General features: G+C 45.3%; 1 protein-coding gene across 4 annotated transcripts; it reads left to right on the top strand.

Moving 5' to 3' along the window:
• The first annotated feature begins 2,226 nt into the window (after window positions 1-2,226).
• On the top strand, window positions 2,227-20,849 carry Slc67a2 (solute carrier family 67 member 2). Of its 4 annotated transcripts, XM_029482467.2 has the most exons (7): window positions 2,334-2,422; window positions 2,524-2,647; window positions 5,286-5,373; window positions 6,692-6,735; window positions 8,378-8,507; window positions 11,307-11,516; window positions 18,352-20,849. In XM_029482467.2, exons 3-7 carry the CDS (start codon window positions 5,304-5,306, stop codon window positions 19,125-19,127), a joined length of 1,230 nt encoding a protein of 409 aa, XP_029338327.1. In that variant the 5' UTR covers window positions 2,334-2,422; window positions 2,524-2,647; window positions 5,286-5,303; the 3' UTR covers window positions 19,128-20,849. The 4 variants fall into 4 exon arrangements, with proteins under 4 accessions (XP_029338317.1, XP_021021462.2, XP_029338327.1 ...); XM_029482457.2 differs by lacking the exon at window positions 2,524-2,647 and having other exon boundaries at window positions 2,227-2,410; XM_021165803.3 differs by lacking the exon at window positions 2,524-2,647 and having other exon boundaries at window positions 2,227-2,422.
• The last annotated feature ends 1,389 nt before the right edge of the window (window positions 20,850-22,238 follow it).

The following is a 22,238-nucleotide window of genomic DNA, read 5'->3' as shown; positions in this document are numbered from 1 at the left end:
GAGCCACATCCACATCAAGATGAGCATTCAAAAGAAGCCAGTTGAGAAGGTGTGTATGTGGGGAGAGAGAGAGAGAGAGAGAGAGAGAGAGAGAGAGAGAGAGAGAGAGAGAGAGAGAGAGAGAGAGAACTCTTCCTTACCCAGGCTACATGCAACAAACAGCCAGAATGAGTAAAGCCACAATATACAATGAGGGCAAGAGACAGGCTGCGTCGGTGATATGGGTCCACATGCCTCAAGGCTCAGTGCTTCTGAACATAGATGGGCCTTTCCCCTATCACTAGGTCATTTCTATACCTGGAACTGTTTTTCATTTCTCAATAATTTTTCTCCGTTTTCATTTATATTTATGTGTTGTTGTGCAATCCTTTGTCCTGGGACAAAAGAATATGGACAATCTACCAAGGGTCCTCTAAACCCACCCTGCCCACAACACTAGAAAGCTCCAAAGTGTGAGCCTAAAGAAGTCAGTTCCCTTTATAATTATCCCTGGCACTTTGCTGTGATGATAGAGCACTAACTGGACAGCCACACTACCATAGGGCTGTGGACAGCCACACTACCATAGGGCTGTGGACAGCCACACTACCATAGGGCTGTGGTTGCCTAAGGAAGCCGTGAAGGTTTACGGTCTGGAGACATATAAGTGCCTCAAGACTCTGGATGGGCTATTCATTCAAAATGCTCTGCCTATGGTTTGAGTAAATTGAAGGACTGCAGAGGGGACTCTTCAATTTTGGGGAATCAAGTCAGCCTTTGAACTACTAATTCTAGTCTCTTCTGTGACAAAACTTAAGAAATGCTGTTAGTAGGTGTAGGTTTTCTTCTATTCCAGATCCCATAAGGAAGCAGCCACAGCCAAGGATTCCTGCAGGCCAAGGCATTTTACCTGACACACACACACACACACACACACACAGGAGCTTGTGCTTGCATGCACATGTGCTCACACAACTGAAGTGGGGCTACTGACAATGGTCAATAGTTCACTAACTATTAAATATCACACATCCACTTTGTTTCTGTCCACTGCTCTCAGAATGAAACCTCTAGGCTATAGATGACTGAAACCCTGTTTATTCTACATCTTTGTGTTTGGATGTTTTGGTCACACCCATCTTGAAGTCTAAGGCATTATGGACTCTACTTCTTTGATCAGCACATTGGGAACAAGCAACAGGAAAGTATTCTAAATTCTACCACTTCGTTTTCCATTTAATCACAAGGAGAAAGTCAAGTCAAGGTCCCAGGCCCTAGGGAGCTGGGGAGTTCGCTATAGCTGAACAGCTTCTGCTGTAAGGAAACAGTTGTCTGAGTCCAGATATCTCAGGGACAACTAACTTTTCCATCTTGGCTGGCAGGGTCAAACAGAATTCATGTTCCCATGTCCTGGAACCTACTCCTATCCTGATTGATGGAAACGCCTTTGCTCAAGCCCTTATCTTTAAATATGATTGACAGTGCTACAGCCCACCCAGCTCCCCCTCTTTATGGTTTCCTGCTTTAACTATGCTATACAGCATCTCCTTGAGATCATAGTTCAGCTCTCCTGTCTTTTCTGTGGCCCTGATTCATCAATAGTGTCTTGGTTATAGTAAGTTTTTGTCATCTGCATCACCCTGAAGTTTGAGTTCCGTTGGATTTAAGCAGATCCCACAAGCACACAAAGGCGCACACTTCCTTATGTCACATGTCCTCTAACTTTTGTGTATCTCTCTATTGTACGTTTATTATTTACAATTCTTCATGCTTTTCATGGTGTGCTCCTGTTACTCCCTGAAGCCCAACTCTCAGCCTATTTCTGGCCTGTTTTCCTTTTAGAGCTACGAAGTGCTGACTAATGCTTACAGGCTTCTTGGATATCTAGAAGTCTCTCTAAATTACTACCCATTGTTTTTCAAATGCATACGAAAGCTTCCACAGCCACCTTAACTTGTTCCAGGTCTGTAAAGCCAAGTAGGAAGTAGGGCCCTGGGTCTGTGATCCTTAAAGCCAGAACGGCTATCACTGAAGAAAACCTGGTACTAGCAAAAAGACACAATTCCTTCCTGCCTTACACCACCAGGGAGCGAGGAAAGATGGCACTAGTCACTTGTCACAGAACTTGCGATCTTGAATTAAGACGCGGGCGGTAGGTACCACTACACCCACCCAGCCGCGCGACCTTCCATCTGCGCAGGCGCACGCCGATCGCTTCCGCCATGGGCGTGGTCAAGCCTGGGCGGGGCCATGGCGGGGGCGTGGTCTGCAGGCGGCTAAGCTGTCCGCACCCCCAGCCCTCCTGGGAATGGCGCTGGGGGTCCCGGGGCACGCGGCTTCGGGGCAGGGTCTAGCCTCGGAGACCCCGGTGACGGCCACAGCACCATCCAGTGCTGTGAGCTCCCGCCGCTTCCTGCTCTGGCTCTACCTGGTAGGCTTCTTGGTGAGTGCCCGCCCCGGGGCTGGGGAAAAGCACCGAGTCTCTGCAGACTTGGGGTCCTGGAAGGGCTGCGCTTACCTCAAGTTCCCGGGTATTTTACACAGCTCCAGCCCGGAGTCTGAAGTGTGCTGTGAGGTGCCTCCTCTTGCCTTTTCACCACTGACCTCAGGTGTGACTCCTTGACCCAGTCTACACTGGAGGCCTTAAAGCTGGAGATTGGAAGTTAAGGTGAACTGCACACAATTGTCTTTGGCAAAATGGCACGTGTTTTTGTTTTGCTATAATTTCTGTGCATGTGTGTATTGGTTTGGCTCACAAATAGTCCTTTGCCCTGTAGAATGAGAAGCTTAAGAAGTTATTCTTCAATCCATCTGTTTATTAATGAAGTTTCATTGCTAATGAATATTCATGAAGTCTCTGAATGCCTGCCGCGTGTGGTACTTGCCCTGGAGCACTGACATCATAAGCAGTTTCTACTTCCAGAGAATTTACAGTCTTGTAGTCTTGGACCCTGATTCACACTGGCTCCTCTTTCAAGGCGAGGTTTAGTTCAATAGGCCTGGTTATAAGCAGCCGGAAAAATCGGTAGGATTTCTTCATCAGGCAGACGGAACCAATTAGCTGAATGATCAGTGGGAAAAGACTTTGTGGCAAGTATCTATCTGATTGGCACTGAACCTGAGAAAACAATTCCTATTGTTCCCTGTCCAGATGAAGTAAGTCTACTCCTTTTTTCCAGACTGAAGGGTTGCTGGAATTAGGAGTTAGCATGCTGAGCCATGTAGCTAAGGAACAGAGAGGCAGCCTCTGTTTAGATTCCAAATTGTCCAACAGTTAGTAGAGGTTCTGTTTAATTAATACTTGTTAGAATCTTGAAAGAAGTAGATTTCACCAAATGTCTGTATTCACCGAGCTAGAAGGTATTGAGTACCATGCCTGAGAGATATCTCTGCCTAAAGTGTACTTTGCAGGTCCCGAGATATACAGTTTCCCTTCTTAGGCTCCGTGCCTTGACTTTAGAGTGTAATGTCCTTGCTTTTTGGTTGTACTTTAGGGATGCAGACATTGTTTACTTCCACTGTGTAGTCTGGTTGTTAAGAATTCAAAGCTGGGGAGTGGATCTTTCTGGGAAAGGATGCTGACTGCCATCCACTGGGACGATGCATGTCTCCAACCTGCTAAGGCCCCACCACAGAGGGCACATAGGTTATGTGTGGAAAAGACTCGGGCCCTCACTTGGAACATTCAGACTTCACCCGGAGGGTAGCAGCAACTACCGGGAGTTAGAATTCAGAATAGTTTGGGAATTACAGCAGCTCATACATCATTCATTCTGTGCAGCCTTCCAACACAGACTTGGAGACTCACACCCTCTCCTGTTTGCCATATGCCGTGCACATGATAAATCCAGTCTGATGTAAAATTTTGAGAAGTGTAATAATATATTTAAGAGAATAATATATCCAAGAGCACATCTTGAGGGAAATACATATGATTTCCACATAGTTTTTAAAAGGTTAAGGATTTTATTTTTTCAATGAGAAATGTTGTATAGAGTCTTATGCAGCCATATGTATTGTTGAAGGAGCCTATGCTGACTTTTTAAGTAATTGATAATATTACGCACAGTTTAGTCGCTGTTTTCATGTATTCTGAGACCCCAAAAGGCTTCAGAAAATGGTTTCTGACTGAAAGAGGAAGGGTATAAGATTGGAGAAGTCATTTGCAAATATTCTAGTTTTAGCTCTCAATAATTTTGATATTTTAACTTTGTTCACTAGGAATACTAAACCCATTCCTTTGGCGCATTTTGGTTAAACTAAGATAGTGCCGAGGTCTGTGATTTCATGTGCTTTTGTCCAGATACCTGGTCAGTTTCTTTTCCCTCTTCCCAGCCTGTAGCAGGTGACAATTTATCTGCATCGAGATAGCCCACCAGTGGAGAAACGCTGGGTTTTGTTCCCTGTACAAGGCAGAGAAGCTCAAATGCATTCATCAGTTTCCCTGGGGAAAGGCTGATGCAAAGGGGAAGGTTAGATGTTCCCATCAAGCTGACTTATGAGTGGGGGAGCAAGCACGTGGGTTGTCAGATGCACAGTATGAAAAATGGTGGCCCTGTAGGAAGTGTAAATCAGGAAGGAAGTGCTCGCTGCAGTAAAGGAGGAGAGATTTTACATTAGAACTTTCCAAGAAGAAAGAGCCAGCCGCTAGCTTTCCTGGTAAAAGGAGTGGTATTTTAGAGCCACTGAGTGCTATGGGGGATATTACAGCTCTTCCTCATGAGCCTATATTATACCTTCCATCATTCTTAGTCTATGGATATCAGTATTTCACTAGCCTTCCACCTTCCACATGCTTCCCTGGTCTCAGGTATTGATATGTGACAGATTTTGAAGCCTAGCATGGTGTAACGTGCTTGTGACATCAGTCCTCAGGAGGCTGAGGTGCAAGGACATCCTGGGCTACATAATGAGGCTGCCTCAAAAAGTACCGACTCTGGTCCATCGGTCCTTTTCTGTAACTTGAGATTCTTACTGAAGCAAAAACAGCTTTACCAATAAATGCAGACCAGCCTCCCTTCATCATCCACACGGCGCTGGGGTTTTTCGGTTCACACTTGCTTTGCACTTGCGCTGCACTTGGATGTTAAAGGCCAGTCACAAAGAAGCTAAAATGAAAGCTGACCCTGGCTGCAAACTAGTCATCATTTAGACTTACCTGGATTCCATCATAGCTTTTAACCTGGCCGTGGTGGTCTACTGTTAGATGCAGGTTTTGTGTTTGAAATTGAATTATAGTTTTAGGGTCACCAGTTTCAATAGTACTAACCTCCAGTACTAACTCAAACTCCTCTTTGGTTTCCCAGGACCTGTTTGGTGTCAGCATGGTGGTCCCATTGCTGAATCTTCATGTCAGATCCCTTGGAGTAAGTCCCGTAGTGGCTGGAATAGTAGGTGGGTGTTTATAAACCTGCTTATTTTCAAAACATTGATTTTTCAAATGCTCTGAAAAATAGCTCAGCCCTTAACCAACCCTCGCACAGAAGGAAATAGGAAATGGAAGGACTTTGCAGTGTGTCTCCAAGTACCATGCTGGAGCAAATGGACAGAATCCTTCCTGAACCACCTGCCTTCAGGAAAGCTTTTGAGGTTTGAGTTATTTCCACAGCCCATACTGATGGAAGGGCTGCTTCCTGGGCCTCTGATAGTTTGGGCCAGGTATGTTGCAGGCAAGGCACAGCCTCTGGTCTCCTGTCCACAAGCACAGTTCTGGAACTGGGAGTCCAAAGGGGCAGTCTATGAAAGTCATGCCTAATGGGAAAGGGTGTGTTTGGGTGACCACTTTGGGACACTAGCCGCAAGCTTCCCAAACCACCAGCGCATCCCAGAAGCCCATGGACTTTCTGCCCATGCAGCATGAAATTCCATTCAATTTTTCTCCATTTGTAAGAGACAGGAGTACTCGGGGCTTAGAATTGGGCATGTGAAGCACCAAAATCCTTAATGCTAATTGCCCTAGAGTCCTTTACAAGTTGGAGAAGAAGTTAGGCAGTTTTCCACATCACCTTTGTGTATGTATGTGTATGTATGTATGTATGTATACATATATGTATACATACATATACATATATACATGTTTAATGTATATATATATACACACATATATATACATATATATCCTGATCCCTATTCTGCTTATTATTTCTCCTTCAAGATATATACATTGAATTATACTGACACCCGGTAGCCTATCACCCTTTAGAAAAAGCCAAATGGACCTGTTGTATAACAAGGGAGGGGAAGGAAGGAACTCTGTAAGTTCCTTAAATAAATGGAGCTTTTTCTGTTTAAAATTTGCTCATTTTATTTACACAGCTCTTTGTCATCGTAGGTAGCCAATATCGCTTACGATATTTCCAGTCATGGCTATAACAAGCTCTCCTCTTCTTCTCTTACCTCTAAAATGCTTCATCTGTGTGAGTGAGTGTTAAAAGTTTACCGCTGGGTCCTGTTTTTCCAGGATTTTGATGTTCGCTCTCTAAGACAGAGCAGGGCTACTTCCAGGGTCCCCAAGTCTGGCCCTTGTTGTCCTTCTCATCTGCTTGCTCACATTTTATTTTGGAAGCCTTTACATGGTTTTAGAGAAGACATAGAACAGGTCAGCTTCCTGGAGATGCCCTCTCCCTTAGTTTTCTGCTGATTTCTACCCGATTGTTGCCAAGTTTATTTAGCCACGGCCACGCCTCTTCTAACATTACGCATTGTTTTTCAGGCTCCTCATACGGCATTTTGCAACTCTTCTCCAGCACCTTTGTGGTAAGCTATCTTGTGTCAAGTAAGTTATTCTCCAACTGGCAGGCCATCTCCAGCTCTTAGGCACGTGCCACTGTGGGTCTACCACCCTGTGCTTATGAAACAGAAGCTCAGGGGTTACTGAACAGTGGTGTGTGAGTGGTTATACAATACAGCTTTGTTAGGTAGCAAACTGGGTAGAATCCTGTCCTCTGCCCTTTGGCCCTCGGGAAGATGTGTGCTTCAAAGACTCATGTCTTCTTCTGCAAGGCACACTGAGCCATTAATACACGTTGGGGGAGAATGTATTGCATCATAACATGCTGACCCTGTGACTCAGTGCTGATTTTTGAGAAAAAGAATATAAACAGAAGCTATCACCCATTACTTGATTAGTGTAACTGATTGCAGTCAAATCCACCTGCATTTCTATGATTCTGTGCGGAAGCGTGTACACTGAGCTCTTGGTCTCATTACTTATGAGAGCATTGGGTAGAACTTTAAAATTGATTGGTTAGGCATCCAGAAGATGGTACAGAGGGAATCAGAAGTGATTTTTCTCCCTCTTCTGGACACTTGGTAGTCTCAAGTCCAGAGACTGTCAGTGAGCATCCCTCATCCCTCACCCACCATGCAGCCCCTGGAGGTCTGGAGGCCTCAGTAACTTCAGTAATCAGTCTCACAGGTTGCCAGGAATGACTGATGGAAGCAAGTGGCTGGCATCTCGCATTTGGCTTGTGTTTTCCTGGCTGCTTCCTGGTCAAGGAATAGCTTTTAAAGGCATTGAATGAGAATCTATAAATACTGTCAAGTGGGTAAACAATTACTTGTTCATGTATCTTTATGTCAGGCTTTTAAGACACTAAATTGGCATGTACTGAAGAGAGGGCTCAGCAGTTGAGAGCCCTCTCTGCTCTTTCAGAGGACCCAGGTTCAGTTCTTAGCACCACAGCACAGCTCACAACTGCCTGTGGCTCCGTCTCCAGGGAATACAGTGTCCTATGTGTTATTTTATATTATTTTATTTTATTTTATTTTATCTTATCACACATAAAATAATAATACATCTTTTAAAAATGTTAAATCTCCCTAACATTCAAGTTAGGGATGCTCCAAACTGTAGAAAGAGAAAGAAGAGCAGACAGGCTGATGAAGCCACAGGCGGTGACTCCGACATTCTCCAACTAGCTTTGTCATCCGGCTAAAAGGCTTCATGTATTTCTGTGACGGATAGAGGAAGTATCAGAATTGAGAACTGGTGTGGCCCCCAGCCACCTTGCCCTCCACCCTGAGTAGAACATCCCCCCTCTCTGAGCCTCTTTCTTCCATCCTGGCCTGTGCTTATATAGATTTGGGATCACAGGGCACTATTTTTCTCATTCACTTTCATTTTCAGTATTTTTTTTAAATTCCCTAAACAACCCGGTTTCTGCAGAGCGAGGTTGCATCAAACAATAAAAAATGAAGTCAGAAACAAAGCTTTGCAACTTGACCTTTTATTTCCCCAAGCAGTGAATTTCTTGGCTGCTGGACCACCATTGGGCATCATGCCTCACCTTGTGGGACAGGGCATGACACATCCGACTGACTCCCTGACATCTCCTGAGGCCATGTTGTGTCTATGTGGTGCTCGTTACTATTGGAGGTCTCTGCTTGTTCCTCTCAGGGCTGCTGGAGTGATGTGGTCGGAAGACGGTCCTCCTTACTGGTGTGCATTCTGCTTAGTGCCCTGGGCTATCTCCTCCTCGGAATGTCCACCAATGTGTTCCTGTTTACGCTGGCTAGAGTCCCCGTGGGTGAGTTCTGACCCCAGAGGACTGGGTTCTCAGTGTATGTCTCTGTGTGAACCTGAGCCTGCTGGACAATGCCTCTTCAACGGGTGCTCACCCGCAGAGACCAATGGGTAGTAATGGTGGCAGTGATCACTTGATTATTGTTGCTGTTTATTGAGCATTTACTATTGGTAGCCCCTCGGGTAACTTACCCAAAGCTCCCATCCTCCCCAGAGACAGAGCCTCTCAGTTAGTGTGAATTATTCTGCCATACCTGACCTGCCTCTCTTCTGTTGCCCTGCCTCTCTGTGTTCAGAGAGTTAAGATCATGTGAGATACCTTCAGCTAGCTTCACTGAAGCCCCCTGGAGATCTGACTTCTGATATTACTATGTAGGAGAACCTAGAGTTGGTCTCCTTCTTCCAGACTACTCTCGACGATTTCTAACACCTTGAGCTAGCAATCATCTTGGACCTTCATTGAGACATTTTGTCAACTCTTAGAAACTGCACCCTTAGGTGTCTGGTGGGTGGGGACCAGCTGTGGAAATTCTATCCCTCCTTGTCTTTCTTAGCATCCAGAGCTCCAAATCTCACCATTTTTTCCCTTTAGCTAGGATGGCATGAACAGACTCTGTTACCCTAGTCACAAGGCTGCTATACCATACATCAGCCCTCATCGAGTTAAGCGTCTCGCTCCATTAACACCACAGAGAAGAACACTCTACCACTAACCCACAACTGAGGGTCAGCTCATTTGAAACTGTCACGTATGTGGGACAGGAGAGTTATTGACATCACCCTCCCACGTAGCAGTGGTTTTGCTGTTGGCTGTATAGCTGGAAGCTCCCTCCTTAAGTGCGGTCCACAATCCAACACCACCAGAACATTCTAAATTATAATAGCTGATCGAGCGCATCCTGGTGTTGCATTTATTATATTACTGTGTGGTTGATGGTGTGTCTGCAGTACTGCACCTCTCTATACTCCACCATTTGTGTTCAGGAAGGAGCCCAGCAGAAGCCACCAGGGCATGTTACAGCTTGAGATAATGTACAGTGATCTGCAAGGAGCTCATCGGTGTTGACTAATGCCTGGCCACCATTCCCAGGGCTCATCAGTATATTCCTAAGTATTCCTCACATGAATGTCAAATAATCCTCAGGAGCCTACAGTCATGCTGAAGCTATCAGGTGGTCAGCAAACAAACTCACAAGTCCCTAACCAGTTGGAAGCTGTTAGCACTGGTTATATAAAGACACACTCATAGTCACTAGAATCTTACTAGTGTGTGGCAGTCGGACTTGGTTAGATGAAGGTGCCTTGTGTTTGGTCTCATAAGTTTCTTCACTGTTCCTGCCCATAACCCTCATTGTCTTGTAGTATATTCTGTATACTTTAGCCCAAGGAAAAAATCCACATTCCATGAGGGTGGATTTTGCTGGTTATTTGTTCGTTGGTTTGTTTGTTTGTTTGTTTGTTTGTTTGTTTGTTTTTGGTTAGTGCATTGCTTTATCCACACATGGATCAGTGGTGCAGTAATCTTTGTAGTGAGTGAGCAAAGAAACCACCATAACCACATAACTGTGAGAAAGCCACTGTATGTGAGGGAGTGCAGTAAAGAGGCTTCCGACATGACAGCCCTGTTGTGTGGTTATGGGTTTTACTGGGGATAAAAGAAAAAGAGGAAATATCCAGAGCAGAGAAAGAAATGAAGAGACTGGACATGGCTAGCAGTTTGGACATGGAGAGTGGGAGAACATAGAGAGTATAGTGAGAAAGGAAGAGACACACAGACATGACAGACAGACAGAGGAATTGGGGAGCAGGAGGGAGAGAGATAGCAAGAGATAGACACAGAGAGAGAGAGAGTAAGTAGATATCAAGACACAGAGACAAATAGAGCGAGACAGAAAGGCAAGGGACAGAATAGAGCATACTGAAAGAGTAAGGAGAGAGAGAGAGTAAGGAGAGAGAGAGAGTAAGGAGAGAGAGAGAGTAAGGAGAGAGAGAGAGTAAGGAGAGAGAGAGAGTAAGGAGAGAGAGAGAGTAAGGAGAGAGAGAGAGTAAGGAGAGAGAGAGAGTAAGGAGAGAGAGAGAGTAAGGAGAGAGAGAGAGTAAGGAGAGAGAGAGAGTAAGGAGAGAGAGAGAGTAAGGAGAGAGAGAGAGAGAGAGAGAGAGAGAGAGAGAGAGAGAGAGAGAGAAAACAAATGAACGAACAGTGAGCATTGGGGAAACCTTGAGTTATAAAAAGGAGGGAAGTGAGGCTGCTGAAGAGAGCTAGGATGCTCACATGGAATTGGAGATGTATAACCAGTGCTTGTAATACTGAGGGAGGCTTGAGGCCAGCATGGGCTTCGATATGCAACCACAGGTAGCCATCTCTCCCTTCTGCCAGAGCTGAGAGAAATGACTCCTTTCGCAGATGGGAACTGTCTTCAGTTTCACACATTCCTGAGGGATGCTAGGGTTTATTGAAAGTCCAGAAATCCCTCTGTAGTTCGCATTGAGGTCATTTCTGGAGAGTTGTGCTGCCTGAGACCTAATAACCACTAGGAATTTCATTCGGATGACAAAGAATGTTGGGGTGTCAAGATGAGATATGGGTAAGCTGAAGTCTAATGCACTCAATGCTAAATGTGACAAGCCACATAATTGTGCTGTCTTTGGGGTCCATTAATGACAGGGCAAGTCCTGCAAGCCGTAGTGGTTCAGAGAAAATGGAAACAAGAACTCCATTTGGCTCAGGGATGAAGAGCAGCCCAGAGGGGTCTGCTCCTTTGGAGTTCTGAAAGTTACAGAGCACATCTCCTCTCCCTTGCAGGTGTTTTTAAACACACCCTCTCCATCTCCAGAGCACTGCTTTCTGACCTGGTCACAGAGAAGGAGAGACCACTTGTCCTGGGACAGTTCAACACAGCCTCGGGCATAGGCTTCATCTTGGGCCCTGTGGTTGGTGGTTATCTGACTGAACTGGACGGTGGGTTCTATGTGACAGCCTTCATTTGCTGCTCTGTCTTCCTGCTCAATGCTGGTGAGTTCACTGTTGGGCACGTATACTTAAAACTCACAAGTCTACCCAAGTCTATCTTCTTGCAATTCTTCATAACATTTTACCCGTTCTCAGTGAGTTTCACATCATGTACCCCATCCACCTGCTCTCCCTACCTGCCCTCTGCCCTTGCAACCTCCCCCATAAAAAGAAAAAAGATCTCAGTATGGAAGCTGTAATGTGTCACAGTGTAACTCACAGTGCACCCTTTTGTCTATACTTCTTTGTATATTTATTTACAAATGTTTATTGCAATGAATTGCTGGTCTAGCTTGAGCCCTGGTCTGGTTTTAGCTTCTGCTAAGCTGTCAGTACTGGGATTCACTGGGACTCCTTTTGAATATCCTCTTGTTGCCCTGTATCATGGAGATCCTACAGCTTTGGATCTTTCTGTAGAACTGGCTTCTTCATAGGCTCCAGCAGTTCAGGGTAGATGTTAAGTCTAAGTCAAAGCCCTGGATTTGGGCCTGGGAGGTATCTGAGCCGGTCAGCCTGCCAGCTCTCCAGCACCCTTACCACCAGGGTGAGCTCTCCAGCACTAGCCTGCCTAGCTCATCTAATACCACAACTGCCAATGGCAGAGCCAACTCTCTAGCCCCATCCAAGTCATCAGGACCAGCTCTATTGTGCTACCCAGATGAGTTACATAGCCTATTCAACCGAGTGCTGCAGCAGTCAGGGGGCTAAGACAGCTTTCTTGGTCTCACACCCTTGGGGATGGCTCACCTGCAGTTACAGGGCCAACTCTATGGTGCTGGCCAGATAAAGTGCAGGGTCCACTCTTCTGAATGCTGCAGCAGGTGAGGGGCAGGGCCAGCTCTCCCACCCACTGCAGGAGGCGAGGGCAATGGATAGGTGAGGGCATCTTTCTCTTGCCCATAGCACTACATAGCAGATTTCTTAGGGTTTTATTGCTGTGAAGAGATACCGTGACTAAGGCAACTGTTACACATGAAACATTTAATTGGGGCTGGCATACAGTTTCAAAGTTTAGCCCATCATGATCATGACAGGAAGCATAGCAGCATCCAGGCAGACATAGTACTGGAGGAGCCAAGCAGTCTACATCTTGATCTGCAGGCAGTAGAAGGTGATTGGCTTCTGCAAGCAGCCAGGAGGAGGAGGCTGTGTTCTACATTGGATGGAGCTTGAGCATAGGAGTCTCAGAGTCTACCCCACAGTGATACACTTCTTTCAGCAAGACTATATCCCCTAATTGTGCCACTCCTGGGGTCAAGCATATTCAAACCAGCACAGGAGACGGGTGGCAGAGCTAGCTGTCCCACACTTAACGCCCTCAAGTACTCATGTAACCACAGCAAGCTCTGCTGTGCTTCTTGGACCCTGTGTGAACCCTGCTCTCTGAGTACTACATCTGGTGAACGGTAGGGTCAGCTCTTCTGCTCTCAGGGCCAGCTCTTCCATGAAGCCAAGCCGGCTGTGGGGCCAGTTCTACACCCTGGGAGGCAGTCCCGAACAGGCACATCCACTTGGCCTTTGCTGGTAACAGACCCTAGCTGCTGTAGCACCACAAACCCAGACAGCAGTCCAGGACCCCACTTGTGCACATATAACTCACACCAACACATCCACTCACATACATACACATTAGTATAATAATGATAATAATAGAGTAATCAGAGTTGTTCAAGAATGAAAGTTAATTTGATGACCCTCTCTTGCAAAGGTCCAGCCTCAGCTTGGAGAGGGGTTTCTGAGGAAGGGGGGTTTGGAAGTGGCATAAAAACAACAACAACAACAAACAAACAAACAGAAACAACAACCCCCCCCCAAAAAAAAACCCTGGGAGCCAAATTGTAGGTACAAGCTGACAGCCTATGTTCTGCTCAAGACAGCTTTCTAAAGATCACCAGACAGCTCAGCTCTCTCAGACCAAAGCCCAGTCTTTTATTTACATATCAATTCAATCATCCATCCCAGGTTTCCTTTTGGTTATCCTACCAATCAGCATTTTTTTTTTTTTAACCTTAGCCCCTTGACTACTAGGGGAAAAAAAAGAAAACACATTTTTCTTAACATTGCAAATGGGTTCAGAGATCTGTCTGCCTTTATAAGCACAGAAAATAATCTAGCTCTGACATCACTGCTCCCACCACACCTGGGCCTAAATTCTCTCTGTCCCAGGCTGACCTTGAATTTAGGTATCTGCCTGCCTTTGTATCTTTCTGATAAGCTGGCTCATAGTGCAGCAGCCTCCATTCTTTGAGGTTTGTGAAGCCCCTCATATAATTCATATCACAGCCTTACATTTCGTATAGCTTGAGAACTTTATATTTTTGAACTCATGTTTTCAGAGTTCTTTCCCACAGCCTTAAGGACTGTACTGAAGATCATAGCAATTACCATTTTTGCTAAGAACATAGACACAGGCTCACCTCCCAGACTGAAGTAAAATATGTATATTTTTATACAAACAAGTCTTATACCCAGCAACCATCAACACTTGTGGAAGCCCATGCCCTGCTGGCTCTGTTCCAAGAGTGGGAACCATGTCACACCATCCCTGCCATGGGCACTCTCTCTTGCTCTCATGGTGACTGGACAGGTTTACATCCCATCCATTCTGTGCAGGCTTTCTCATTTATCATAGCATTGATGTCATTCAGTAGTCCCCTAGAGGAGGAAGTAACAACTAAGTATGGCTGTGACTTGGACTCCATTTGCTAGTGATGATGTTGGGCACCATTTTGCTGACCATTTGTTGGAGACATGTTCATCCAAGTCCTGCTAACTCTTACTTTATTTTGTTTGGCATTTTTGCTATTGGTTGAAGGATACCTTGCATAACTCAGATTTTAACTTTTAAAAAGAATTTACAAAAATTTAATTGTTATAATGTGAAATACTTTGGATACAAATGTGTCAGGCAATAGCGTGAAATGTTAAATTTTGACACATTTTTCCAGCCTTCTATCTCGGATACACTTACTCTTTAGATAAAATAGGTTTCTTTTCTGTTTTTTTGTTTGTTTGTTTGTTTTGTTTTGTTTTTTTTAATTGTTTAAGAATTCCATACATTGTATTTGGAGGAAATTCATCTCACCCAAGGTTCACTCTGCATCCCATATCCAACCAGTTTATATCTTTATTTTATTAAAAAACAACAACAAAATCTCATTGTAAGTGTGTTAATTCACTGGAGGGTGTTAGACTTACCAAGAGCCACACCTCTAGAGCAAACTCTTCCTCTCCTGGCCAGCAGCAGTTACCAATAATCCTGCACATGGAGTGAGACTTTGTGCCCACATCTCTGCTCCATGGCTCGCTCAGTTCTCTGACTTAATATTAACTTTGGATCAGATTTGAATACTACAAATAATACCTACTCTTTGCATAGTCCATTAACTTCAGAGACTATTTCCCAGCTGTGTGGAAGCCTTTCAGCTTGCCCTGGGTCTGCTGTCCCTGTGTGCTTTTGTTACCTGTCCTTGTGATAGTCTACTGGAAACACCCCTGCCAAGCCCAGCTCTGACAAGTGGCTTTCCTCCCTTTTCTTCAAAGCATTGTGTGTTTAGGTCTGACATTCATCTTCAATCCATTTTGAGTTCATTTTTGGGTATGGCAAAAGGTAGGGACTGATTCCATCATTTTGTTTGATAATAATATATTATCTTAGTTATTATAATCTATATGAAAACATCTCCATTTTTGTTAGATCTGTTAAGTTTTTCAATAAAGTATGGAAGGTTTTTTTTGCTTTTGTTTTTGCTTTTGTTTTTGTTTTTAAAGAGAGCAGCTATGCATGTTTAGCCACAGACCCCATTCAGTCTTATGTCAGGCCTTATTCCTCCTGCTACCTAGTGACAGGCAGTTCATGTTCTCTCTCCCACGTGCACAGCTATACCTCACCCTGCAGGTTGGCACCTATTGGAAGGCTTTGCCCAACTCCTCCTCTGCAGCCCAGATTCTTCTCATTTGTCTTTCCCAGTGTTCCTTTCACCATTCACTTCAGACACTTGCTTCATTTCTCTTTGCCTGGCCATTCTGAACAAACAGGATTTTTTTATAGCACCTCCAAAATTTTGTTGCTATTTTGGCATCATGCTTACAATCTATAACATACTGCACAAGGGCTGGCATTATGCCAGGTGACCTCTCTTCTACATATGTCCCTGGACGTATTCCACGGTATTTGATGAATAAAAAATGCCTCCTTCTGTGCTTTGCCACCCTTGAGTGATCTAGGTGCTCAGAGACTCTTCCTCTTTGCCCAGAGACCATGGCATAGACAGGTCTCAGTAAACCCTTTGTAAATGAGAGAAAGCAAGCAGACTGTCTATTTGCCCATCCATTTAATCATATGCCACTTTGCTTCAGGGGTTTGAACCTTCACCTTGGGGCATGATAATGAGCAATACACTCCATGCTGGGTTAATTTCTGATCCAGGAAGTGAAGTCCATGTGATAGAACCACTTTATAACTTCTATCAGGATCTGAACCCACACCCCCCTCCACCCAGGTCATAAACACAAGTTTATGATAAAAGAAAAGATAAATGTTTAATATTTTTAGAAGCATGACTGTTGTCTTAGTCAGGGTTTGAATTCCTGGACAAAACATCATGACCTAAAAGCAGTTGGGGAGGAAAGGGTTTATTCAGCTGACATTTCCATACTGCTGTTCATCACCAAGGAAGTCAGGACTGGAACTCAAGCAGGTCATAAAGCAGGAGCTGATGCAGAGGCCATGGTGAGATGTTCTTTACTGGCTTGCCTCCCCTGGCTTGCTCAGCTTGCTTTCTTATAGAACCCAAGACTACCAGCCCAGAGATGGTCCCACCCACAAGGGGCCTTTCCCCCTTGATCACTAATTGAGAAAATGCCTTACAGCTGGATCTCATGGAGGCATTTCCCCAACTGAAGCTCCTTTCTCTGTGATAACTCCAGCTTATGTCAAGTTGACACATAACTAGCCAGTACAACTGTGGAGGTTCTTGGTAGACAGACCTCTTTCTCAGGGAAGACTAAAGGATGTCTACCCCTCCTTAAAACATTCCAAGAAGGAAGCAAAGGTGAACACCAAAGTTCAACCTGGGAAGCCAGTGGATTATAGTGCTTTCTTATACAGAGCTTGGGTGAGGACTGCTGTCAGCAGTGTAAGTGATTCTGAGCAGCCACACTGGGAAGTGTTCAGCCGGTAGGCCGATGCTCCCCTCTAACAGAGACATAGATGTAAACCCTGTTAATCAGCTTGCTCTCGCCTACATGGTCTAGAACTCCCTTGACACTCCTTGATGTTTTGTGTGATTACAGTAGAGTTGCACAGAGATGGTTTCGGAGGAGCCCTGGAATCTCACGCTCCTCCTATGAGGGAATGTCTGCATGGTGATTAATTCCCTTTAAAAAATTATTTAAAAATAAACTTTAATTAAAGTATATCACTTGGCCCTTCCCTTTCTGCTCTCCAGCCCCTCCTGTACCACTCCTCCCAGCCTTCCCATTCCCCACACTTACTCTCAAGTTCATAGCCTCTCCCCTTTCTGACTGTTATTGGCACACGTGCATGATTGCATACGTGTATGTCATGAATCCTTGTGAGTGGACACAGCTTCTCTGATGAAGGTGGTGGTTGTATTGCTTAGAGAGCAACCGACTGCATCATTAGATCCCAGTCATGGCACTGTTTGGTTTAGTGCCTCAGCCTGAGCCTGTGATCTTGGGTGTATTAGGAAATATACAATTAGTTGCATGTGTTCCCAGCTACACTGGCTAAATCATAGAGATCTCTTTCTCCCACTTTAGATATCTGGGCAGTCCTGAGGCAAGGTGGAGCATACCAGAGGGGTGGGAGAAGGACTCAGCTAGGTGCCGAGTCCTGGTGTTCCCAGTGGTCCTCGGCCAGGTAGCCAGCATGAGTGAGAAGCCTCTGATTTCTCATCCTAGTGCTCCATCATGTCCTTCTCTCTGTGTTTCTCCTGGTAAGAAATTAGACTTCAGTGTCTCATAGACTTAAGCTCATTTCCCGCCTTGCTGTATATCCCTGTGAACCATGAGAACGTCTCTTCTGTCTTCCGTCTCCTAGTCTAATGTGTGTTAGCAAAGCTTGTGACCTGGCTGCAGGAACCAGGGAGAATTTACACAGAAGCAGTTTACCCAAGTGTCATTGTAGCCCAGGTTAGCTTCCAAATTTTTAAGTAATTTGGAGACTTTGGACCTCCTACCCCTGTCCTCTCTAAGCCTATTTTTAGGTCTGGGTTTTATGAGGGCAGGTTTTTTTCACTGGGCTTTGACTTGTTTATTTGTGTATTTCTGGTGTCATTAGCACATTGGAAAAGCACTCTGGGAACCGTGTATGCTCACACAGATGGATGGATAGGTGAGTGGACAGATAGTAAGGTAGTTAGAAAGCTTGTTGAGAAACTTTCTCGTGGATACATTTAATGACCGTGGATACTTTAGAAGGATACGTTGGTGAATGTAAGAGTGTAGCTAGGAAGTGGCCCCACAAGAGCAGCCAGCAGACAGTGAGAATACAGTGACTAGTTCATATGTAGTTTCAGTAGCTTTAATAGAGCTCAAGGTCTATTGTTGGGATCCTGAGACCACAGCAGAACCATGGGAGTGGTGGGAAAGCTGGTCTCAACACAACCAAGTAAATCTGGTCTAAAACACAGATAATTGATCTAACACAAATACTTGTTCGAACACAAGGAGCCACTGTAGAGTTCAGCACGCTGGCTTGGGTGATCGATCTAACACAAATACTCCTTCCTATCCTCATACCGCCCCTCTCTGGGAGCCACTGTGAGAATCCAGCACACTGGCCACCTTAACAAGTCTCTCACCCTTTCCATAGGTCTAGTCTGGCTGTTACCTTGGAGAGACAATGGTTGGAGCTTGGATGGGAAGCACACCACAGAACCCATAAAGTCAGAAGGAACACTACAGGGAGGAGCAGCCACCACCTCTACTGCCAGGAGGAGTGAGAGGACAGTGCAGGCACCCTGGGTTGAAGTCATGTTGGCCTTGAAAGACATGAAGAACCTGATCTTTTCTGCACTGTGGGATGTATTCCTCATGCGTTTGCTGATGGGTGTGGCCGTCATGCTGTACTACAGTAACTTTGTCTTAGCCCTGGAGGAGCGTTTTGAGGTACGGCCCAAGACCACGGGGTACCTCATCAGCTACACCAGTGCGCTGGGCACCCTGGCTGGCTTTGCTGTGGGACCCATTCTACGGCTGTACAAGCACAACTCGTACATGGTACTCCTGCACTCCAATGTTCTCACCTGTCTGCTGCTGGTGGTCTACTCCACGACCTACTCCATGGCCATGGTGGTCTTCTCCTCGACGCTTCTGTCCTTCTCCACCACCATTGGGAGAACCTGCATCACGGACCTCCAGCTGAGTGTGGGTGGAGCCCAGGCCAGCGGCACCGTCATAGGTGTGGGCCAGTCCGTGACTGCGGTGGGCCGCATCCTTGCCCCTCTTCTCTCTGGAGTGGCTCAGGAGATCAGTCCCTGTGGCCCCCCAAGCCTGGGTGCTGCTTTAGCCCTGGTGGCTATTTTAATCATGACTCTAAACAGACCTCCCATCAGTGGGGACGGGAGTGAGAGACTCAAACAGGAGTAGGATTGGGACCACTTGGAGAAGCAGATGTAGAATCAGGTAACTCTGGGTCAAAGATGGGCACTTCAGAGACAGTGGGTGGTCCAAGTGTAGTTATTCCCACATGGCTGAGCCGGGTCCTCGTCTGCACAGGCATGCCAGCAGACCCATCAGAAGTCAGCCGCAGATAAGGAAGTTTAGACTGAGCATAGCGCTGCCCTGTGTCAGAAGCTTGCCTGAGAGGCTTCTCTTCCCACCTGGGCACAGTAGAGTTAACATTTGCTCTTAGGGAAAGGCAGCATGCTAAGAGAGGTAGGAGAAGGAATGTGGAGAGAAGCCTCTGTGTTAATCATGGACTGGTCACCTGTCTTGAATGCACCTCTCCATAACCCCAGAAGCCAAGCAGTTTCTCTGCCCAAATCCCAGAGACCAACCACGCATCTGCTTTATTTAAACCCTGGTAACATCAGATGCTGAGCCCTTATCCCCTGACATTCAGATACACAGACCTCGCTGAATTCAGACCTGAGGGCTTTAAAGCCCCGGTAGCCATTTCTCATGGAGGGGAGAGGAGCACTGACACATGATAGTTTTGATTAAAGTAAAAATTGCAGACTACACTGTTTTTAATAAATAGTTAACTGTACATGACCCCTAAACCTACTGAGTGCAATTGGGGTACAGCATCTTTCCCTCCTCTCAGGGGTCAGACTGCACCAGGAACAAAAAACTTTGAGGACTGCCTTCTCTCCTCTTTGGGACTCAGTCACTTTTGGCTTTGGAGAACCCCTCCAGAGTCCCCCACCTTTTGGGATCACAGACCGAAAATCCACATTCCGTATAATCCTCTTGACTATTTCTTAAGTGTGTGATGCCCATTTTCAACCTAACACACATGTAATTGTGAGTGGTTCTTCAATGCACTAAATTTTCATAACTCTAATGTCTATTTATAAATCAGAAAAAAAGGGTGTTTTCATAGTTTTAGATGTTGTATGTGTGATAAACTCAAATATTTATGACTGTTGGAAGTCTAGCTTGAATGCCATCCCTTTCCTCTCTGGCTGTGAGAAAACCAATCCACTTTTAAGTTGTTTCCACTGTGAATTTAACACAGGCGCTAAGAACTCTTAAAGGACCAAAGCATGGCACCAGTGCCATGTCCTCACACAGCATCTGAATGTCACGGAGATGAGCCTCAGAGAGACCATGATTGGACTGATGGTATGATGTCATGAAGTAAGGTTTCAGAAGTGTTTCTACCAAGGCTATACTCTCAAAGACAGTGGACTTTTCTTTCAAATGCTGATCAAAGCCATGTTTGTATTCTTAAAACCATAGCACTTTATTTTTTAAGTGAAACAAACAGACTTTAAAATTGATAAGACACGTGGAGATACTGACAACCCAGGTCCACCAGTATCTAGAGAAACACTTGTTACCCTGTATTAGTGGCTTTGGGGATTTGTTAATGTGATGGTTGTTTTTCTGCTCTGCCTTCTTATTTGGTAAACAGTTGCTCTCATCTCATTTTAGCTGGTGTCTTGTTCAAAGTGCGGTCCTTAGACCATCACGTCCTGGGATACGCTTATGCTCCAGCCCCAGCATATTCCTGCTGAGGGTCACTTTGAAGAGCGTGTAGGAGATTTGCTTACACAGAAAACTTGGGCAACCACTGGTCTGGTCAGTGGTGTTTATATCATTTTATGGGGTAAAATCTCAGGGAAATTAAATCTGTTCGGTTAACGTGTGTGTCGTGTTCTTTACATTCTGCATAATGTCCCTAATCCTGTTTGAAGTGTCAGGTTGAGGCTGCATTAGTTTGTCTCTGTATAAATGAAGATTGCCTCCATATAGTTTAACCTGGAGTTGTGTGTAAACTTGTTTTAGAGACAGGGAGTGTTTGTGAAGGGAGCTTACACACCCACCCACAACGTTCCAGCCCCAGAGAGATACTATGAACCTGGCCTCTCATGGAACTGTATGTTTCAGAAAGCATAGCTTGCCCACAGAGCAGAAAGCGCACAGCTCAGTCTTGAGAGACAAGTAAAAGATGAGGACCTGGGAGCCATCTTTGTAAAGCTTCAGCCGTGAGCTGAGCAGCATGAAGAGTGATGTGCCTAAGTCCTTCAAGTAGCCCACTGAAGAAGCAAAATAATGCTTGTTCTCTATCTGGATTATCCCTTGATCCCCCAACACATACCTAGCATGCAGGGTTGAGAATCACTGGATAGAGCAGGAAGCAGGGTGGAGGTGAAGCAAGAAGCCCCAGTCCTAGCTGCAGAGCTACTGCTGATTGGTAGCAGGCCGCTGGCATTGAGGATGCAGAGTCTTTTTAACAGTATAACCTGGCAGGTCAACCATCTCCTGGCTGTCCCACACCCAAGAATGGCTGGGCAATACAAATAAGATGACAGTTAGTTGGGTGGGGGGAGAGGCAGAGATAAACCTGGGAGAAGTCATGGGAGTGGTAAATGTGATAAAAAAAAATACACTGAAATTTTCAAAGAATAATAAAAAAATATTTTAAAACAGAATATGGCTATTTTTTATCAAAACATGGAGCAATGATAGACGGTAATTCTAGACTGCAAAAGTGGCAAGATTGTATTTTTATCAGTCAACTGAAACCCTTCTATCTTGATAAATAAGAATCCCTTCTTCAGTGCAGACACCGAAGGAAAACAAATAAGATTGAAATGGAAGGTGGCAGTCAGAGACATGGGTGGGATCATTAGGGGTCAGGGGTCACCTCCTGTCAGGCTTGTCTTAAGACTCACTGCTAAGTGCCACAAGGTTCATTCTAAGAACCAAAGAGTATTTCTGGATCTATAGCCAGTGTCAAACCTTACATAGCCTGTTTTCCCCCACACACCCCTGAATGGATATCACATTTTCCCATCTTCACTGCTATGATGCTTTGAGTTTGAGGTACTAAAGCAAGTGCAGGGTGAACGTCCCTATCCTGCTTCCTAATTTTACTAACAGGTTTATTCTGTTGTCCCAAGTTAAGAACATTCACCTTTGTGATAACAAACTGACAGCAAGCATGTCCTAGCTTCCCTTTGGCAGATCTAAGCTGCATCCGTAGAGCAGTGGGACCTAGAGGAACACAAGCAATGTATGTCCACAGGG

This window comes from Mus caroli, unplaced genomic scaffold (assembly GCF_978045245.1).
Source record: "Mus caroli unplaced genomic scaffold, Mus_caroli_1 scaffold_1, whole genome shotgun sequence".
In the NCBI taxonomy this organism is placed as follows: Eukaryota; Metazoa; Chordata; class Mammalia; order Rodentia; family Muridae; genus Mus; species Mus caroli.
The sequence above is the reverse complement of the archived record's forward strand: the minus strand, read 5'-3'. Positions and strand labels throughout refer to the sequence as shown.